Source organism: Primulina eburnea, chromosome 16 (genome assembly GCF_022965805.1).
Source record: "Primulina eburnea isolate SZY01 chromosome 16, ASM2296580v1, whole genome shotgun sequence".
Lineage (NCBI taxonomy): Eukaryota > Viridiplantae > Streptophyta > Magnoliopsida > Lamiales > Gesneriaceae > Primulina > Primulina eburnea.
The window spans coordinates 5,022,799-5,041,604 of record NC_133116.1 but is presented as its reverse complement, the minus strand read 5'-3'; the positions used below and the strand labels follow the sequence as shown (position 1 = coordinate 5,041,604).

Here is an 18,806-nt window from a genome sequence, read left to right as displayed (position 1 = left end):
GGTACTGATATTGATAAAACAATAGTAGTAGTCGCAATAAGCATTAAAACTAAATTAATTTTTTAAAATTGGTATATGCCGACAGGAGATATACGCCATATATATTGATTTATGATAATATTTCATTCATGGAAATGACTAAAGTTTGATGACACGAAGTTAATGGTCAAATTACAAGGCTATAGCAAATCACAAATCGGGCAAAAAAATAAAGAGATTCAAGCTTCTGACGTGAGAAACACAGCCATAATCACTTGATCATCAGATAGGAAGGCTCCCATACTAGCGAAGCTATAAGCAGTAACACGTTGCTCGCATTTCACTTATTTTTTATTCATTAGTAGGAGTCATGCCTTCTCTTTCCCTTGTCTTTCTTATGCTTACTATGATCGTCTGAATCGCGAGAATGCTGCTTATGGCGGCCCTCACGCTTCTCCAGGTTCCTCTCCTTGCCATGTTTATCTCGGTTCTCCTCACGCTTTCTTTTCTTTTCGCTGCTTTGATAATCCGACACTTCATCATTCCTTGAAGATAAAGTTGGCCGAGAGACGAGCATTTCAACCCCTTCAGACTTCAGATTAGATGGCAAATCAGACTCTGCTGCAGGGCGATGCCCTCTGCAAAAGTATCAATCATCCAGAAATTGTTAGCAATAACATTTCAGAACTTTCTATGGACCTTTTCGAGCAAGAATTAGTTTTCTACTTTAAAAAGAGAGGTATGGGATAAAATTGCATTCCTTGAACCTCCCACATACCAAAACAGATGCATTTTTTCTGAGCAATGGACGAAGCAAGAGTGGCATTTGATATTACTTTTCACATGATCGAAGAATCAGAGATCTATCTGGGAACATAGTTCAAGTCTGCAACTTTCAATTCATACCTAGAAAAACCAAGACCCTGAACTTGAGCTGCTTCAGCATGGCCAGCTCCCAAGTCTTCTGCTGTTGAGCTTCGTTTAACCAGCTCTGAAAATTCATGTTTATCGAGTCGATTCCCTAGAATTTTTGTTGCACGCTTAGGAGCTAAACCGAGAGCCTCTCTCATGGCCTGCTCCTCTTCCTCCTTGATTCTTCTTATCTCTTCTTTCAAAGCATCCGAATTCGAACTTCCTGATTTTTTATCACGAGCATACCAATGAGGTCTTTTCCTGCAGAAGTATTGAGAATCACAAATATTCCAGAAAACTAGTGAGATCAGACTTCGAAGGATGCCACGCATCATTAATAAAAGTGATAAGGAAATAAAAAATCAAGTAATACGGAGTCCCCTAATGAATGTTCACAGTCTCAAAGCAGTTGCTTGGAGACAACAGAAACTTTAGTCTTTAGATGCCAGTTATGATCCTTGTACGCTTTATGGTCTGTAGTTAGAAGCTTTCGATGAACTAACAGAGCCTGCAGACCAGCCAATATGTTCTCTTACAGTACATTACCCCACCCCCAACAAGATAAATCATTCTAGATTGAACCAAGGAGATCAGAAAGGGGAGGGAGAGCAGGGGAAAAAAGATTGGATTCAGGATTGACATGAATCTCGGATATTCCAGACCTCCTAACACTAAGTAATTCAATTCATCACACTCCAAATAGCCAATTCTTCCCAAAAAGAGAGAGAGTACCTTTCTGCCATCTTCCAACAGGTGCCTTGAGGCTGTGACCTAAATAATTTTCTCGGTGTTTATCAACTTTCACATCGTCCCAGTTGAATTCTGCATACAAAGTTTTGTGGATATTTAAGTAGTTCACAATAGATAGCTATAACTTTTAGAAAACGGGGAATACATGTTCCAAAACAGAGACAAGGTAGAAAGTAAAAGGTAGCAGCACAAAATCTAAAAAAAGATCAATGAGATCAATTATCCAACATCTCATACAATATCAGGATTAATATAGTGCATACAGTTGACGACCAATGTTCTCGAAGAAAATTCTAGAAACTCGAATCTAACTGGGATGGGACTATAGCTACGATATTCAAGAAACTTTGGTCTTTGAAATATACACCTATAAGCAATTTGTAGAACCTACAAGAGAAGGTAAAAAACATATATGGTAAGTTCACAGCCTTTTCTCCACACCCCACTTTCTGCCACCATGCAGCCCTCATTTTAAAAAAACTCAAAAAGACGCTTCAGAAACAGATGTAATAGTTAACTGATTGCCCATGGGTACAGAAGAACTGTTATAGCACCAAATTTTCACACTTAAAACACTGACAACAGTTACAAATTTTCTAACAGTTCATTATCAAACATATAGGTAGGTTCTTATTTCTGACAATCTTTACATCATAGAATCCATTTTCATTGTTTAGACTTTAGATTCCTCATAAATCTTATCAGAAACTGATAGAAGAACTTCATGAAACACTCGGTTCATTTTTTAATAGAAACAGTAACAGAATGCCTCGATATATTTCAATCTGGCTTCTTTTTATTCATGAATAAAGCTACACACTTACAAATTACAAAAAATCACATGAGGTTTGATACTATGCAATCTCTCAGCATTATGCTTCAGAGAAGAAAATTGGAATAGATATAGGAACACCTGGCCTCCTATTGAGAAGTTGAACAAAGAGAGAGGTATACTGAAGAAAGAGAATCCATGTATACTCAAGCTTTTTCTCCATCAAGTCACCAACAATCCCTTCTATTTGGCAATTCTTCGAGAGCCATCTAAAGTAAGCTATAACAGACTGAATTGAAGAATAACCCAGAGGAACAATCAAGGCCAAAAAGAGTCTGAAGTGGGTTAGACATTGTCTTTCATGCCTAGATGCTTTACTTTTCTCGTCCTTTGTCTTTCTCTTCTCTTTTTAGCTTTGTTTCTTCCACTAGGTTGGGCTGATAGCCGATAGGTAAGCTAAATTACTATAAGAAATCCCACATTCAAACTCTGGAAACCCGTTCTGCTAAATAAGACCCGTGACACTCAAATCAACGTATTGCTAAAAAAAATAGCAATCACATCACCCCATAAAGTATTAGGCTACCAACATACTTAGCAAACAACAGCAATAGCAATTTATTCTAAACAATAAATTCATGATGATCGATAGATAAGCTGAAGAAACAAAAATTTCACAACAAGGACATCTGGATTTTTCAATCAATTATCAAAATTGCAGCTAAAATTTCAGTCGCATCGAATTTCAGAAAAGGAATCAGAAGCCCTAGAAATCATGGGGAAAGGAGAAAGAATAAAGGGCTTACGATCACGGCCACCGCGAACTCCACCTCTTGACGGATGATACATAATCTTGATTACTCGGTGAATTAACAAACTGCTGAGTATCTTGGCTCGGTTTGTCCGATCTTTAGAAGGGGCAGAGAGAGCGACGATGCCCAGTACTTACGCGGTCAGAGACTGAACGGAGCACCACCCGTTTCTTTTCGGGTCTAAAAGCCCAACTAGTCGGTCTAATAAGGCTGGTATATAATATCGTGTAATAAGCAGTATTCTAAAAAGCATGTTAAAATGTGATTAAGCTTTAAACTCGATAAAAATGTTTCGTTTCGAAGAAAAACGGTTAAATTGTAGTTTGATCGAATTAAGTGTAATTAATAAGTTTAATTAAACGTACTTAAACACAATTAATTTCATCTTTTTATTTTTAAATTTTTTATTTTGAAGGTATGTCTTTTTATTTTAAAATAATAAATTAAGTTTATAATTTAGATGTTTATTTTTAAATTTTAAATATGATTAAACATGTCTGATAATGATTTCACAAATATTTAGCATTTTTTAATGTGATCTAATTGCAAAAATAAATAAAGGTTGTAATTTTGAGATTTTTATGCTTTTATAAATATGAGAATTAATGCATCATACTTAAATTTATCATAATTTATAAATGATTTTTATAAATCTATGATATTAGGTAGAAATTAAAATCAAATAAATATTTTTATTTATTTTAATATATTATATAAAATGATAATTATATAAATGAATTCGTGATAATTATATAAATAATTTTTATAAATCTCAATAAAATTATTAGTATCATCCGATTAACTTTAAAAATTGATATTTGACATTATTCACAAAATCAAAGGCTCAATTATCATATTATATAATATATAAAATTAGATAAAAATAAATAAATCATGCAACACTATCGACGCATGAACAAATAAAAAATATGAAGTCAAGCAACAATTTTGAAATTATAAAATTTATTATGATAAGGTTAATTTTGTCATTACAATCTAATATATAAATTTAATCACTCTTATTAAAATCATACCAAACATTAAATATGGTATCTTTTATTGATTTGAGACAATTATAATTACACTAAAATTAAAAAAAAATCAAGCTTAAGCATGTGCTAATCTCGCTTAAGCTTAAAAAGCTTAGCACTCGACATCCGCGTTTCAGGGCGCTTCACGCTTTTTAGAATCTTGGTAATACGTACCCAGAAATGTATATAATATAGAGAATCGAAAATTACGATATTAAAAATATTTATATTGATAAAGAAATTTTCGATATATATGATTAAAATGCATATTATATCGAAATATTATGGCATGTTGAGATTTCGATATGGTATTGGCTATACAGTTTTATACAGAACAAAGATCTTACATTTTTTTAATTTTTTAAAATTTTATCGTGTAAAAATATTATATAATATTTAATTTATATATATTATTTTGATATATACCGAAAATTTTCAAATTTCATACCATTATTGTACCGATTTCGGTATCGATATCATATTGTACCAAAATATACCTAAAATTTTGATAAATTCGATATTTTCGATACGATAACCTCGCTATATCGAAAATTCGATATTTTTCTCAATGCTAAGTCTAATACAGATGCACACATGTGGTGTAATTTTTGGTTTTTTAGAAAATCTTTTTTATATTATTTATTTTATCATTATTAACTTATTCCGCCTTCTTATTAATATTTGTATTAGTTCAATGAAGTAGGAATTCTAAATACGTAAATTTAGTTTGGCGTTCGATTGACAGACCAAAACGATAACCATACATAATAATGATTGTAGCTATCAAATTTTCTTTTCTAGTGTAAAAATATCAAATAGTCTAGTCGTATTTGGATCGATGAATTTGATATTGATAAATATTTGAGGGATGAATTTCAAATAATACTCGTATTTAGTGTATTTACAATCCACCAAATTTTTTATTAAAATTGTATAATTTGATATGATGTGAATTTTAAATATGAGCGAATTTTGTCAATCTGTGTATGCTAAAGAATTTGAAACTGATCCAAGCACATATATTAATATTTTCCATTAATTGTCAAAAAAATATAATTATTCGTGGATATGTTGTTTCATCTTCTTTTTTTTATTCTTTTATGCTACCCAATAAAGTATGAGTATGTATCACGTGAGACGAGTCGATCAGATCCATGTATGAAGCGAAAAATAATATTTTTGATATAAAAAATAATATTTGTGATGAGTCTCGAATAGGATATTTATCTTACCAAATTGTTTCGTGACACAGTATCATAGAAGTTTTGTGATAAACTATTCATCTGCATCAATAGGATGAGTTTTATTTTGTTTTTTTGGGCCAAAAAGGTGTTTGATGTACGGGGGAATTGAGTGCATTATATTTACACGAATTAACAAATAAGTCTGTTCGATATTATAAAACATAAATTTATGGATTATCTTGGCGTCAAATAATCGAATTTATCATTAAAAGATTCACATCTATGTTGTTACCTAAAAAATTTGTCATCATATCAAATATTGCACTTGGGTGAAAGAATTTGATTTGGAAAATTTGAAGAATGGATTTAAAATACACCAAATACATCACAAATATCATTACATCTAGGAGTGTTTAGAAATGAGACCAAACCAAATTATTAAGCTAAACCAATCAGCATAGTTGGAGTGGTTTTCAGTCAATCATAATTTTGATTTGTTTTGAAATCATTAGGGTTTTGGATAAAGAGAAGGTCTCATGTGAGAACCCTACCCATATTCACAATAAAAAGTAATACTTGTAGCATAAAAATAATATTTTTTCATAGATAACCTAAATAAGATATTAGTCTCACAAATACGACACGTGAGACTGTCTCACACAAATTTTTACCTTGGAATAAAAATAAATCATGCCAAACCGATCGATTACATTAATATGAAATTTGGTATGATTTTTTTTTTGTATATAGATATATATGGTTTGATTTTTATTTCGTATTTTATTATTAATAAGTTTCGTGTCAATTCAATTATACGAGAAATTTATTTATATAAGATTTTAACCCAAGTAAATATGACACCACCCATAAAAGTTTGGTTTTTATAAAGTTAGGTTTGATAATTACAATGTGTTTTTGTTATTTATACTTCATTTATCAATAAATTTTTAATGATACGATAAAAATCATATCAATCATATCAATTATATTTTAGAGATATTTCAAAATATTGCATAGATATAGATAAATTTAATTCTCATACATTACAAAATTATATATCATATGCGATTCTCTTCTCAAAATAAAGGTTTCTTAACCCTAATCAAGGTATGATGTGCAGAGTCATCTCACTCATTTTCTTTGATATACAGTTATACTTTTGGACGGATCGATTCGATTCCATTGGTTCGTGATAATTGATTCTTTGTTTTTTATTGGGTTTGATTTTTTTTTTTTTATCACATCAAATTTGACACACATTTTACACATGAGTTGAAGTATAAATAACACAAAATGTATTGTAAATATAAATCCCATCTTAATTTATGATATTTCAATTATAATCATTTTATTTTTATTATTAAATAAAATGTTCATTCAAATTTAAAAATTAATTTTTCAAACTGGACCAAACCGAAATTTATGGTTGGATTTGGTATAAAAATAAAACAAATATAATATTATTTGATTCGAATTTCTATGTATAATCGAATAAAATCTTAATTAAACATCCTTTATTACATCATCATAAATTAAAAGACGAATGAATTTTAAATTCTTACCTGGTTATAATTCATTCACGATAATGGAGTCAAAAAAACAAATTTATCATTAAAATATTGGGGTTTTTTTTAAAATATTATAAATTAATAAAATAATTATAAAAATATAGCAAATTGGGAAGGTTTGTAAAAATATATCAATCCGGGACTTGCTGTCCCGGATTCATATTTTTTTATATTTTTTTTTTAAAAAAAGGAAAAGAAAGTGGGGCACGGATTTTTTTAAAAAAATATAAGGGAAAATGGCGCCAGTTTATGTAAAACCGTCGCTAGTGGCGACAATTTGCAAAAACCCATCGCTATTCGCGTCCGTTTAAGCAATAACTGTCGCTAAAGTAAATCCGTGAAGTACTGCCACGGATTCTGGGAACACGTGCCCAACTAGAAATGCATGTATTTTTTCATCATCGTAAAAAATAATTGTTCCTCATATTCATTCTCGCAACTTATTTTTTCATTCGATTTATATGTTCAAAATCAATCTTTTTTTCTTCGATCATATATTAATATTATTTGTTGATTTTATCGTTCATTTTATTTGAAGAGATACGAAGATGTAATTTTTAATTTCGTTGATAATATTATAATTATATATTAAGAAGTAATTTTTTTGTGTAATTTTTTTATAATAGTTGTCATTTATCTCATATATTAGCATCGTCCGTTGATATTATTACAAGTTCCGTATAATTACGTCTGAGAAAATAATTTAATTAATTATTTAATATTTTGTTTGTATTATTTATATTATATTAATGTAATTATAATTTTATTCACTAACATTATATGATTAGAGATAATTTAATTAAATATTATATTTTTAATATTAATCGTGATGTTAAAAAATAGTTTGATATAATATTATATCTATAATAATTATATTTAATTTACGTGATATAATATTATATCTACAATAATTAAAAAATTTAATTAATATACTTATTTTAAATACAATAATTATATTTACTTGATATAATATTATATTTACAATAATTACATTTAATTTACGAGATATAATATTATATCTACAACATTTACAATAATTACAATATTATAATATTAATTGTTTTATTGGAATTAGAATATGTATATAAATAACGGATTTTATATTTACGTGACATTTTATGTATACTATATGTATAATTATAGTATTAATTGAATGATAAATTACGGAGGTTAAAATTACGTGAAATTTTAAAAATTATTCTCAAAATACTTTAAAAACATAACAAAATACTTTATAATTTCATTAGTATTAAGTACACTAATATTAACTCATTCTTATATTAAATTAAATTATTTATATTAAAATTACTTTTTAATATATAATTATAATATTATCAACAAAATTAAACATTACCTCTCCGTATTTATTCAAATGAAATGGACCATAAATTCAACAAATAATATTATTATATGATCGAAGTAGAAAAGATGGATTTTGCACATATAAATCGAATGAAAAAAATAAGTTGCGAAAATAAATATGAGGAACAATTATTTTCGACGATGCTGTAGTTGAAGAAAGCGGATTTAATTTAGCGACGGTTATTGCTTTAACTGTCGCAAAAAGCGACGGTTATTCTGTCGCCAATAGCGACGGTTTTACATAAACCGTCGTCGATTTTTATTTTTATTTTTAAAAAAATTAATAAATATGAATCGGGACAGAAAGTCCTAGATTGTTATATTTTTACAAATCTCTTCAATTTGTTATAGTTTTACAATTATTTTATTAATTTATAATATTTTTTTAAAAAACCCTAAAATATTGACATTTATGTAGTTAATTCGTGAGTGGAAACAAGTTTTTCTCCCAAAAAAAAAATTTAAAAAATAAATAAGAAATGTTAAGATCAGTAGGTGGCAAAAACCCCGAGTGCCGCCCCGAGTTTTCGAAAACCGCTGCAGGTACCGATTCAATCAACCCGTTGCCCGAATCCGACCCGTTTCATCTCTCGCTTTATATTTTGGCTATATATAATTCAGGCTAGTTAGGGTTGAGCTCGAGCTAAATTAGTCAGCTCAGATTTAGTCAGTGGGGTGTGTTGATGGCGATGAGATCTGTGATAACACGCAGCGGAGTTCGTGGTTTAATGGAAGGTAGCAAGGGAAAATGGGTTCAGGGGCCGCGTTATTTCAGTGATGGCAAAGGTCGAATTCTCAGCGAGGAAGAACGCGCTCAGGAAACCGTCTACATTCAGGTAATTTCTGTTTTGTTTTGTTTTCTTTTCTTTTCACAGTTTGTGTCAGAATTTTGAAACAAAATTTCTTTCTCTTGGGTTTTATGTGAAGAAAATGGAGAGGGAGAGAGCGGAAAAGTTGAAGAAGAAGGCCGAGCTTGAAAAAGCTGAGAAGGAGAAAGCTGGCAAGGTAAATTACACTGTAAAGATTTATAGGTTTATATGCGGAGGATGCCATGTTCTGATCCTTTTCATTGTTTTCGTCCGGTTTTTTGTGGACAAGGATTATTGTATGGGCGATCGAAATTTTGTATATATTTTTGAAAATGGTTTGTTTCATTTTTAAAAAAGCACAGCTAATTCGCGCACAATGCATTGAGTTACCGGATCGAGTATTCCTGCTTTACGGCCTAGCTGTAGATTGATTTGTAGCTTTGTGATATTGCCATGTGAATTGAGGAACATTTGTGTATATCACTATGATTTGAGATCATTTAGATTCTGGAAATCTCATTTAAGATCAAATTTGCTCTAGGATTTGTTACATGAGTCATGACAATGATTTTCGTTTTATTGCATCCTGTATTGTAAATCTCACAAATCGTTGAATGGAAGCTAGTTTTGGGTTTTTGTTAGTTTCTCATCTTGAAACGCCTTAAACATGGCATGTAAATCCTTGTATTATTCTCATTTCTGGCATTGACGGCCCTTAGATTTGTTCTAGATTATCTCCAGTGACCATTAAAACTAATTATAACTTTTTAAATGTGGTATTTATGCCATTATCTTTTTGTTATATTTGAAAAATATGCGGACTCTCTATTTTCAGATCCAGTACCATCCTCATTCGTGTGATTACTAGTTGAGTCTTTGAGATCAAGGATGATGTGCTTATTTTCGAGCATCTTTGAGTCATGGTTTGGATATAGTTTAAGTTGTAATTGTGAAATCATAAATTTGTAAATTCTGGCCTGTGATTATGAATCTCAAATATCATTAAATTATGGATCGTAATAATACTAATATGGGAAATAGACTAATAAGATGTTGTTAGGATAGACAATGGAATGATGTTTTAAACCCACGATCACCTCTTGATGTTGAGGTTTTGTGACTTTAAAACATCATTACCTTGTGACTGGCGTTTCTGACCATATATATGCATGTGGAGAGACTATGAACTAATTCACGATCTCGTGTCCAAACACAGTATTTTTATGGAGAATATAAAAGAAATAATATTATCATAGGTTGTATAGAAATCAAATCCGATATGTCTTTATTGAGCTTTGTGAAAAATAATTACTCTATTAATCACAGCACAGTATAAAATATAATCATAAATGAAATATGCACATCATTAATCAAATATTAAAACCAATCATAAATATGTAACAATCGTATCATGAACTGATAATAAAATGTGTTTGTTAGTTATTTGGTCGAAACTTGTACAAAGTTGGCAAGTTCAAAGCTTAATTCCCATAGTATTAGGAGTTGAGGATTGTGGTGCGAGTAAAATAAGCTTGTATAAATGATGAATTTAAGAACATTTTACCCAGGTGCCAGATGTAGATTCAGATTATTGACCATATGGCATTGAAAGATACTTTTAAAGCAAATGTTGTGTTGTGTTATGGATCACTGTTTCTCAAGCAGTGATGTTTGTTTAATCTGCATTATGGACACCAGTCAGCCAAAATTACTGTTTTGCTTCATCTGACATGAACCTGATGAGTGTTGATTACCTAAGTTGCTTCCTTCTTGACTTATTTCTAATTTCCATGTTATCATGCTGTTTATTTTTAAAAAGCCTACTTAGTTAGTTTACTTCTCTTTTACCAGAAGGCTGAAGAACAGACTCAAAAAAGCTGAAGTGGGTCCCCTACTCTGTAAAGACTTGTGATCTTCTGGTTTCTAGCCTACGGAGAAAATAAATGTAACCCGTGTAGGCGTTATTTATGTTTACGGTGGTTCTTGTACATAGTGCTTCGCAGTGCTTTTCTTGGGGTGGTTGTTATGTTTGTTTTCCAAGTTGAAGCGAATCGGAACTTTAAAAGTTTTCTATAATCTGTTTTGCATGGTCTCTCATTGTTTTGCTCACTTTGCTAGCCTAGCAATCAGTCCCCAGTTATCCGTGACAGGAGATGGTACAGTTGAGGGTTTCATCCAGGGGAAAAAACCAGCAAGAGGGTATTGAAAATTTCAGGTTTAATTTGCCTAGAAATCCATGTTTTGCTTCTCCTTAACACAAGACCAACTCAAATTTAAGTATTTTTTAAAAAAATTCAGATTTGGGATGTATATATCAAAATCGGGTTATGGAAGTTGTTTTCTAGATAGAATTTAGTGTTAGGATTAAATTTATATGATTAAATATCTAATTATTAAAATAATAAAATAAATATTATACTATTATTTAAATAGTATTTATAATTTTTAATACAAATATTTATAATAAATACAAATAAAAAAATCAAACAAGAAAAGAAGAAGAAGCACAAATTGGGCGTAGAGGAGCGCAGCCCCCATTGGGTGGAACCAAAATCGTGTTTACACCAGTTTTGGAGATGGCCTTAAAACACAGAATTTTGCATTATTTGCATTACACCTGTCTTTCTTTCAAGATCAAGATACTACTCCTATGATTTCATTACAGGGAAAAGAACTTAAACCTCTCAAACTCGGAAAAGAAAAATCGAATCTTTCTTGACCAGGAGCAATAGACACCGAAAGGTGTAAAGTGAGTGCCTCCGCTTCTGAAAAATCTGCGGTTAGAACAACACAAGTATCGACTTTTTCTTTTCTAATTTTACATAATTCCTTTTATAAAAAAAAAAAACAAAATTACTATCTTTTTGGTGTAAATGGTTTCTTAATTCAGAGTGAAATGAGAATTAACAGGTGGTTGAAGAGCTGTTAAACAGAAGAAAATAAGTACAGTGGTGACTTTTCACTTTTAAAATATGTTTGATTCGGATTGACACTGACAAAGTTGTTTGTAATGAAATTACGAGGTCAAATAGACAGGTAAATTTGTGAAAAAGATCATCTTCTGATGAGAGGGATCTCCCCTCGCTTTGTTTCATACTAGAATTCAACAATTTGGTATGTCCTCCCCTAATAAAATTATTTATTCATATGATCAACATTCCAGAGGAAACATATATGAAATTTCGACAACTTTTTGGGATGTTCGGTCGGCATATATGTATACTAAAATACATTTTAAACAACTTTTACGTTCAAACATTTACTTGAAAATGTTTAGAACATAGTCAAATCGAAGCTTGAAAATTTAACCTTGAAACTGAATGTCTGGGTTTGAGAATCTGGACGTTCCTCACGGTTTTGAATTTTTTGGGCAAATTCAACTTGTGACAAAATTTGATATTTTTATCATATTTTCTCCATATTTCTTTTTATTTTTTTACCCTCATACGATCTTTTATTTCTCTCTCTACAACCCATGAATTTTTGGCCAATTTATCTGATGAAAATGCTTCGAATGAGATTTATTTATAGCAAGAAAATATAAGGATGAAACATTGTTACATACACTTGATTTTGACTACAAGCTTATATTTTTACATAATAAAATAAGAATCATACAATATTATATTTATTCTTTAAACTCTATCATATTTTTCTGTGTTTATTAACGTCATATTATTTTAATAGCACATTTATGTATTTATAGTGTTCAATATGTATTTTTTTTTAATTACAGGAAAATGAAATTAATTCCATATAATTAAGTCGTTATTATTTTAATAAATTATTGAGAATACTAGTAGTAAAAATTAATTCCAAATACCTATTTTCCTAAGATTGTTACACTGATATCCTCAAGAATACGACTTCTTTCAGAAGAAATCCACATTTCTTTTCCGATAGATATAGGAGATGTAAACGAAACGAGACAGTACGAAATAACTTCGAAATTGATTTGCAAGACTTAAAAAATAATAATGCTCACAATTAATTTATCACCTTGAATTTACAAGGAACTGCATTGAATTAATTCTACTTTGAAATTTTATCAGTGAATGTATCAATTTTGATTCCATTCATGCCTTTTATAACCCGATAAATAGATACCATCGCTCTGAGCTGCCCAATAACATTGATCACCGCTGCATCTTTTAGCCCAGGAATCTCTGAAAGCATCAAATTGTATGTCTTTCTTACCCCACCAGAAATGACAAAAAAACAAAGTGCGGCCAAAAGCTTTAGTGCAGAAACTCCAGTTGAATTCTTGGTTCGTGGTCAGATTGTGAAAACCTAAGTCGTCGTCCTTCGATTGACAACGAATCTGTAACGGAGCAGAGTTCGGAGGGAGTTTATTTGCTACGTAAACTGTATAATCATCGGTGAAAACACATATACGAGCCTCCGAGTTAGGGAGATGACTTGCAAACAGAAGGACCAAAAATAATACAGTTTTGGCTAAAGAGTTTCCCATTGTGTGTATAGGGAAGATGATCGTGGTGTTCGTCACTATTGAATTAAGTCATTTTTATAGAGTTAAGAACTCAGTCAAAGTTATAAGAATCTGAAAGTAAATATTCGATCTATCAAAAATAGGATACAGGAATGTTACTAATGGTAATAACACACAGAATATGCGATATAAATAGCAGGAATTTGTCATAAGATTACAATGGAATAATAACCTAAACAATTGATGTTATGTAATTTTTTTAAAAAAAAATAAAGATAAAAAATGAAATAATAAAATTATATTTTTAAATTCCTCTTGCTGCCGCAACACCGTTTTTGAATTGAGTAGGTATATTGTGAGATGGTCTCACGAATCTTTATCTGTGAGACAGATCAACCTTACTCATATTCACAAATAAAAAGTAATATTCTTAGCATAAAAAATAATGAGTAGTTCTCCTGTGAGACGGTTTCACGAATCTTTATATGTGAGAGTGAGACGGGTCAAACCTACCGATATTCACAATAAAAAGTAATAATCTTAGCATAAAAAGTAATACTTTTTTATGAATGACCCAAATAAGATATCAGTATCACAAAATACGACCCGTGACACCATCTCACATAAGTTTTTGCCAAAAGTAATATTTTTTCATGGATGACCCAAATAAGAGATCTGTCTCACAAACTACGACCCGTGAGACCAGCTCACACAAATTTTTGTCTTTAGAATTATTATTGTCTTCCATCTTTGGTCTTATTTTCAATATTTTTCGAATTTCTATATATATATATATATATATATATATATATATATATATATATATACTTATTTACTTTTATATAAGTAATTTACTGATTTTTGTAATTATCTCTGTGATTCTAATTTTTATATACTTAATTTAATCGAAATGATTAAAGTATTATTTATTGTTAATGTTTATAGGTTTGTACAATATTTATACGTATATTCTTTTGATAATCGATAAAAAAAAAATTTCGGCCCCTTCGGAGTTTAATATAATTAGAAATTTATATAAATTCTGATGCGATGCAAGTGATTATGATTTTAATCCATTATTTAACTTTAAAATGTTTAGTAAAGTCAACGAAAATACTAAATAAATAGAGATTTAATTCATGTCACTTTCATTGAAATAGATAATAATTACATTACATTACAGCTGCGCAAATACTTTATTGTACGACAAAAACTTGTGTGAGACGGTCTCACGGGTCGTATTTGTGAGACGGATCTTTTATTTGGGTCACCCATGAAAAAGTATTACTTTTTATGCTAAGAGTATTACTTTTTTGTTTGTCACGAAAATTTGCGGACGTGCCAGGCACGTGTTCGTGCCGAATTTGTGAAATAATCTGACTTCGTTTACCAAGCGTTGCGGATCTCGATTCGATCGTTCGTTCTAATTCCTTCGAAATGGCTCCAAAACTAAGATCACAGAATGAGGAATATAATGGAATTAACAGGGAAATCCATAAACAACATCAACATTAGTTATGTTTTTATAAATTCTAACAAAGTTTTTACAAAAGAGAAATCTATGGAAGACGATTGCTGGAAATAAAATAGACAACAGAATAAATGAGAGCAAATTTGCAGAAACGTTGCTGTAGATTTTTTGTGTGTAGTTGTTGAGAGCCTTCTCTGATTCCTTCGTTCCCATTTTTGTACAACTCCCCTAAACGGTTTGGCCATTTTCCACGTCTATCCATTATGAGTCGTGGATCACCTCCTCCGTCATGGCCTTCAACTGACACTTTATGGGCTTGTTCATTGGGCCTTCTCATATTCTGCAGGCTTTTATATTGGATGGGTTTTCAAATATTTGGGCTAAACAACTGCCCCCCTAGCCAATTTGGGCCAATGGCCAATTTGGGCATTTTTGGCCCAATTTTGGCTATTTGGACATTTTACTAATTTGGCCCAATTTTGGCCAAACTAGCTATTATACACTGCGAAGAAATATATGGTTAAGAAGGAATGGTTCTGTGACTTGAATATGAATTGACCGAGACACATGTTTTCCTTCCATCGGGTTAAATCAAAGTGTGCATTCCCTGAACCCCCTAATTCATATTACCTTCCTCAAACCATTCTTTATCTCTTTCTTTCTCACTTCCCCCAAACCTTCATCGGTGCCCACCGATTTTCCCGAAGAAATTGCCGCTCCATCGACTTTGTGATGCCATTCAAGTTTCTGAAAGTTGTCATCGTCAATCTCCTTCACATCAAACCACATCTTCTCGAGGTAGGTATATTTCACCATTTATCCAATCCCTCATCACAAAAACGTTGTAGAATATATCATATTTCATGATGCACTCAAGGTGTTCGTGAATATGTCAGAATGAATTTTTTATGAGCAATACCTTGCAACACCCACTGCTTGCATCTCAACAGGACGGCTCCCTTGGCGCCCATATTCAAAACTTGGCATATAGCTAGTGCAACTTCTGTATTCCATGCGCTTAAAAGAAATGTACCAGCACAAGGAATGGTGATGCTCCACCCAAATTCACTGAGGATGAGATCTCATTTTCTGGAATCTTGGCAAGCCATAAATTAAAAAATGGCAAGATTCATTCCATCTCACAAAAAAGTGACACGTGCCACATCAATGACAACAATAGCACACACAAAGCATGGTTTTGTTGATCAACATCCCATTATTTCTAATGTGCTCCCATTTATTTCGCAGGAACATAGTTGGATAAATTGAGGATTTATCTCAAAGGCCAATGCAAGCAGTATCTTAAATACCAATGGATATGGAAATTACCTCTTGGGAATGCCGCCGGCCAATCCAAAATAATTTCCAAGCTTGGATGAATATCTTTGCAACTGATTGAGCATATATGTATGAAGTGTAATACACATTTGAAAAAAAATAAGTAGGCTAGGGACGGTAGGTGTACTTTTTTGCACTTGTTTGCCATGGTTTGGCAAGTGTCTTTTATGAGGTGTAGGGTTGGAAAAGTGGCTTGATAGCCAAACTTTGTTTGTAAAATACATTGTTGTTCTGGTATATGTTGCTTGAGATATATTTGCAGGTGTTTACAATTTTGGCATATCACATTTACAAGGGAAACTCTGCCAAAATTTTTGTAAAAATCACTTAAAAATAACGGCTAACTAGCCTGTTTCCTTTAAGATTCTCACAACACGCTATCACCAATGCTCATTAACACCCATACTTTCCAAACACCATCAAAATATCGAAATATGTAATAAACGTACTCTACACGTCATCACTTCGGCTAACAAGACAACACATTATTCTCTTAAAAATACATCAGCTGCAAAGGATTCCATGAGCAAATTTTCTTTTTATTTATTCACAGATGCTTCATCACTATTTGCAAACAAATTCAGCAAGGAATGAACTTTTTAGCAAGGAATGGCTTAAAAGCCTATTCCTCTCATATTTACAGAAACTTCTTATAAGCCAATATGACAAAATTAACCAAAGTGGCCATCCAGCCTACTTTGTACAATACTTCCCATCTTTTCAATTTTTATAAACCACATGTCTCCGGCTGTCGATCTTTCATCCAAGCCGGAGCTAAGATGAAATCCTCATTTGTAACTTTTCTTCCTCACTACCTCTACGTTCCTCCTCAAATATTACTTTAGCTCCATCGATATCCCACAACTCCTGAGATTGTACTTCATTCACCAGCTGCTACAATGTGGCTTTCCATTCGGAAGTTGCAGCGACTTCCATCTCTTTTTTAGTGAACTTAGTCATCGACCTCCTCGATAATAGGTCGGACCATAGGTCTAGGAGAGACCATGGCAGTAGGTTTGAGAACCTTCTCAACTATTTCTTTAACCTTTTGAGTATCCATGTACACTGCTCCTGGTTGTCCATACATCTTGTAGTTACAAAACTTGATTGGACCAAATGCTCCATCATAATATCTAGCTTCCACGGCATTGGAATTCGATTGATACGGCTGTGAATCAGCCTGTATCACTTCCACTTCATCCTCTTTCCACATTAACAGTAACTGGTGCATAGATGATGGTACACAATGATTGGAGTGAATCCAATCCCTCCCTAACAACTCATGGAAGCTAGCACTGGAATGGACCACGAAAAAAGCTGACAGCGAGGATGAGACCTCACAGTAACATTTTCTAGCAACACTCCTAAAGTTTTTGTAGATTCCCCAGTAAAAGCTGCCACAGAGAATTCGGTAGATATCAAGTCTTCCACATTCTTCCCAAACTTCTTAAGGATTCTGTATGGCAAAATATTCACAGCAGACCCATTATCTATCAGCACCCTAGAAAACGGATTTCCATTCATGTGCGCTACAATGTAGAGTGATTTGATATGTTTCGTCATTTCATTGGTAGGTCGCTTCATTAACACTCTTTTCTCTTCATCGATAAGAACATCAATGCTTTCATTCAAAATATCAGTTTGGATAGGTTCTGTACCACTTTGACTTCCAGGGAATACATCGGATTCAAACACCCTTTTGCGTTTGAATTCCTCTGGCAACATTAATGAGCCAGTGGCACACTCAAACGAAACTAAAATCTGCCCCACTTTAAAAGTAGCTCTCTTGACAACATTACTGTCTTCCTCCGTTAACAAATCACCATCTTCCTCTTCTTTATCTTCAGTAGCCTTCCTCCCAAATTTTTTCTTCTCTCTTAGTGATTCCTCCACCTTAGATCTGCGCTCAGCAGCTTTTTCTCTCAACAAACGTCGTTTTTGGGTCCGAGAAAGCGGTTTTGGGAACTTTAAATGCTCCGCCCGTTTCCATACACCATTGAGGATTGCTCTGGGAGGAATAACAAAACGAGATTTTCTTTCATATCTATTATCGGTGTCTAGAGGTGGTGGTCTCTGTATTAGCTTCTGGAATGACTGTCGGTCACTCCTTCCCTCGCCATTCATTGACCCATGAAATGAAACCTTTCCAAGGTGCTGGTTCTCCGGCCTTTTGGCCATGGATCCCCTACTGTACCTCATATTCCTCCCACTATAATACATATCATTTCCACTGTGACAGCGGCATTTTCCATGAAAAGTTTCTGTCTTGTTCTCCTTTACCTCAAACATCATTTTCCGAGGCAGTGTGGCATACCATGTGAAAGCAGTGCTGGTCAAGGAATTGGAGAACAAACGTAACTTGAAATTA

At 32.1% G+C, this 18,806-nt stretch overlaps 2 protein-coding genes across 3 annotated transcripts; one reads left to right on the top strand and one right to left on the bottom strand.

The window, feature by feature from the left end:
- Window positions 1-102: 102 nt before the first annotated feature.
- Window positions 103-3,422, bottom strand: LOC140817052 (uncharacterized). The gene is given in 5 exon segments (XM_073176618.1): window positions 103-617; window positions 886-1,141; window positions 1,144-1,152; window positions 1,624-1,713; window positions 3,220-3,422. Coding segments are annotated over 5 exon segments (678 nt in total). The 5' UTR covers window positions 3,263-3,422; the 3' UTR covers window positions 103-337.
- Window positions 3,423-8,940: 5,518 nt separating this feature from the next.
- On the top strand, window positions 8,941-11,271 carry LOC140817133 (uncharacterized). Of its 2 annotated transcripts, none has more exons than XM_073176740.1 (3): window positions 8,941-9,206; window positions 9,298-9,375; window positions 11,034-11,271. In XM_073176740.1, exons 1-3 carry the CDS (start codon window positions 9,054-9,056, stop codon window positions 11,058-11,060), a joined length of 258 nt encoding a protein of 85 aa, XP_073032841.1. In that variant the 5' UTR covers window positions 8,941-9,053; the 3' UTR covers window positions 11,061-11,271. The 2 variants fall into 2 exon arrangements, with proteins under 2 accessions (XP_073032841.1, XP_073032840.1); XM_073176739.1 differs by having other exon boundaries at window positions 11,031-11,271.
- Window positions 11,272-18,806: the final 7,535 nt, after the last annotated feature.

What these genes read in the sequence shown, in the direction of transcription:
- LOC140817133 (XM_073176739.1), top strand. Translation starts at nt 9,054, where the DNA reads ATGGCGATGAGATCTGTGATAACACGCAGCGGAGTTCGTGGTTTAATG. An exon ending in AGGAAACCGTCTACATTCAG is followed by an intron (nt 9,207 to 9,297) that starts GTAATTTCTGTT and finishes TTTTATGTGAAG; the next exon opens with AAAATGGAGAGGGAGAGAGC. An exon ending in AGAAGGAGAAAGCTGGCAAG is followed by an intron (nt 9,376 to 11,030) that starts GTAAATTACACT and finishes CTCTTTTACCAG; the next exon opens with AAGGCTGAAGAACAGACTCA.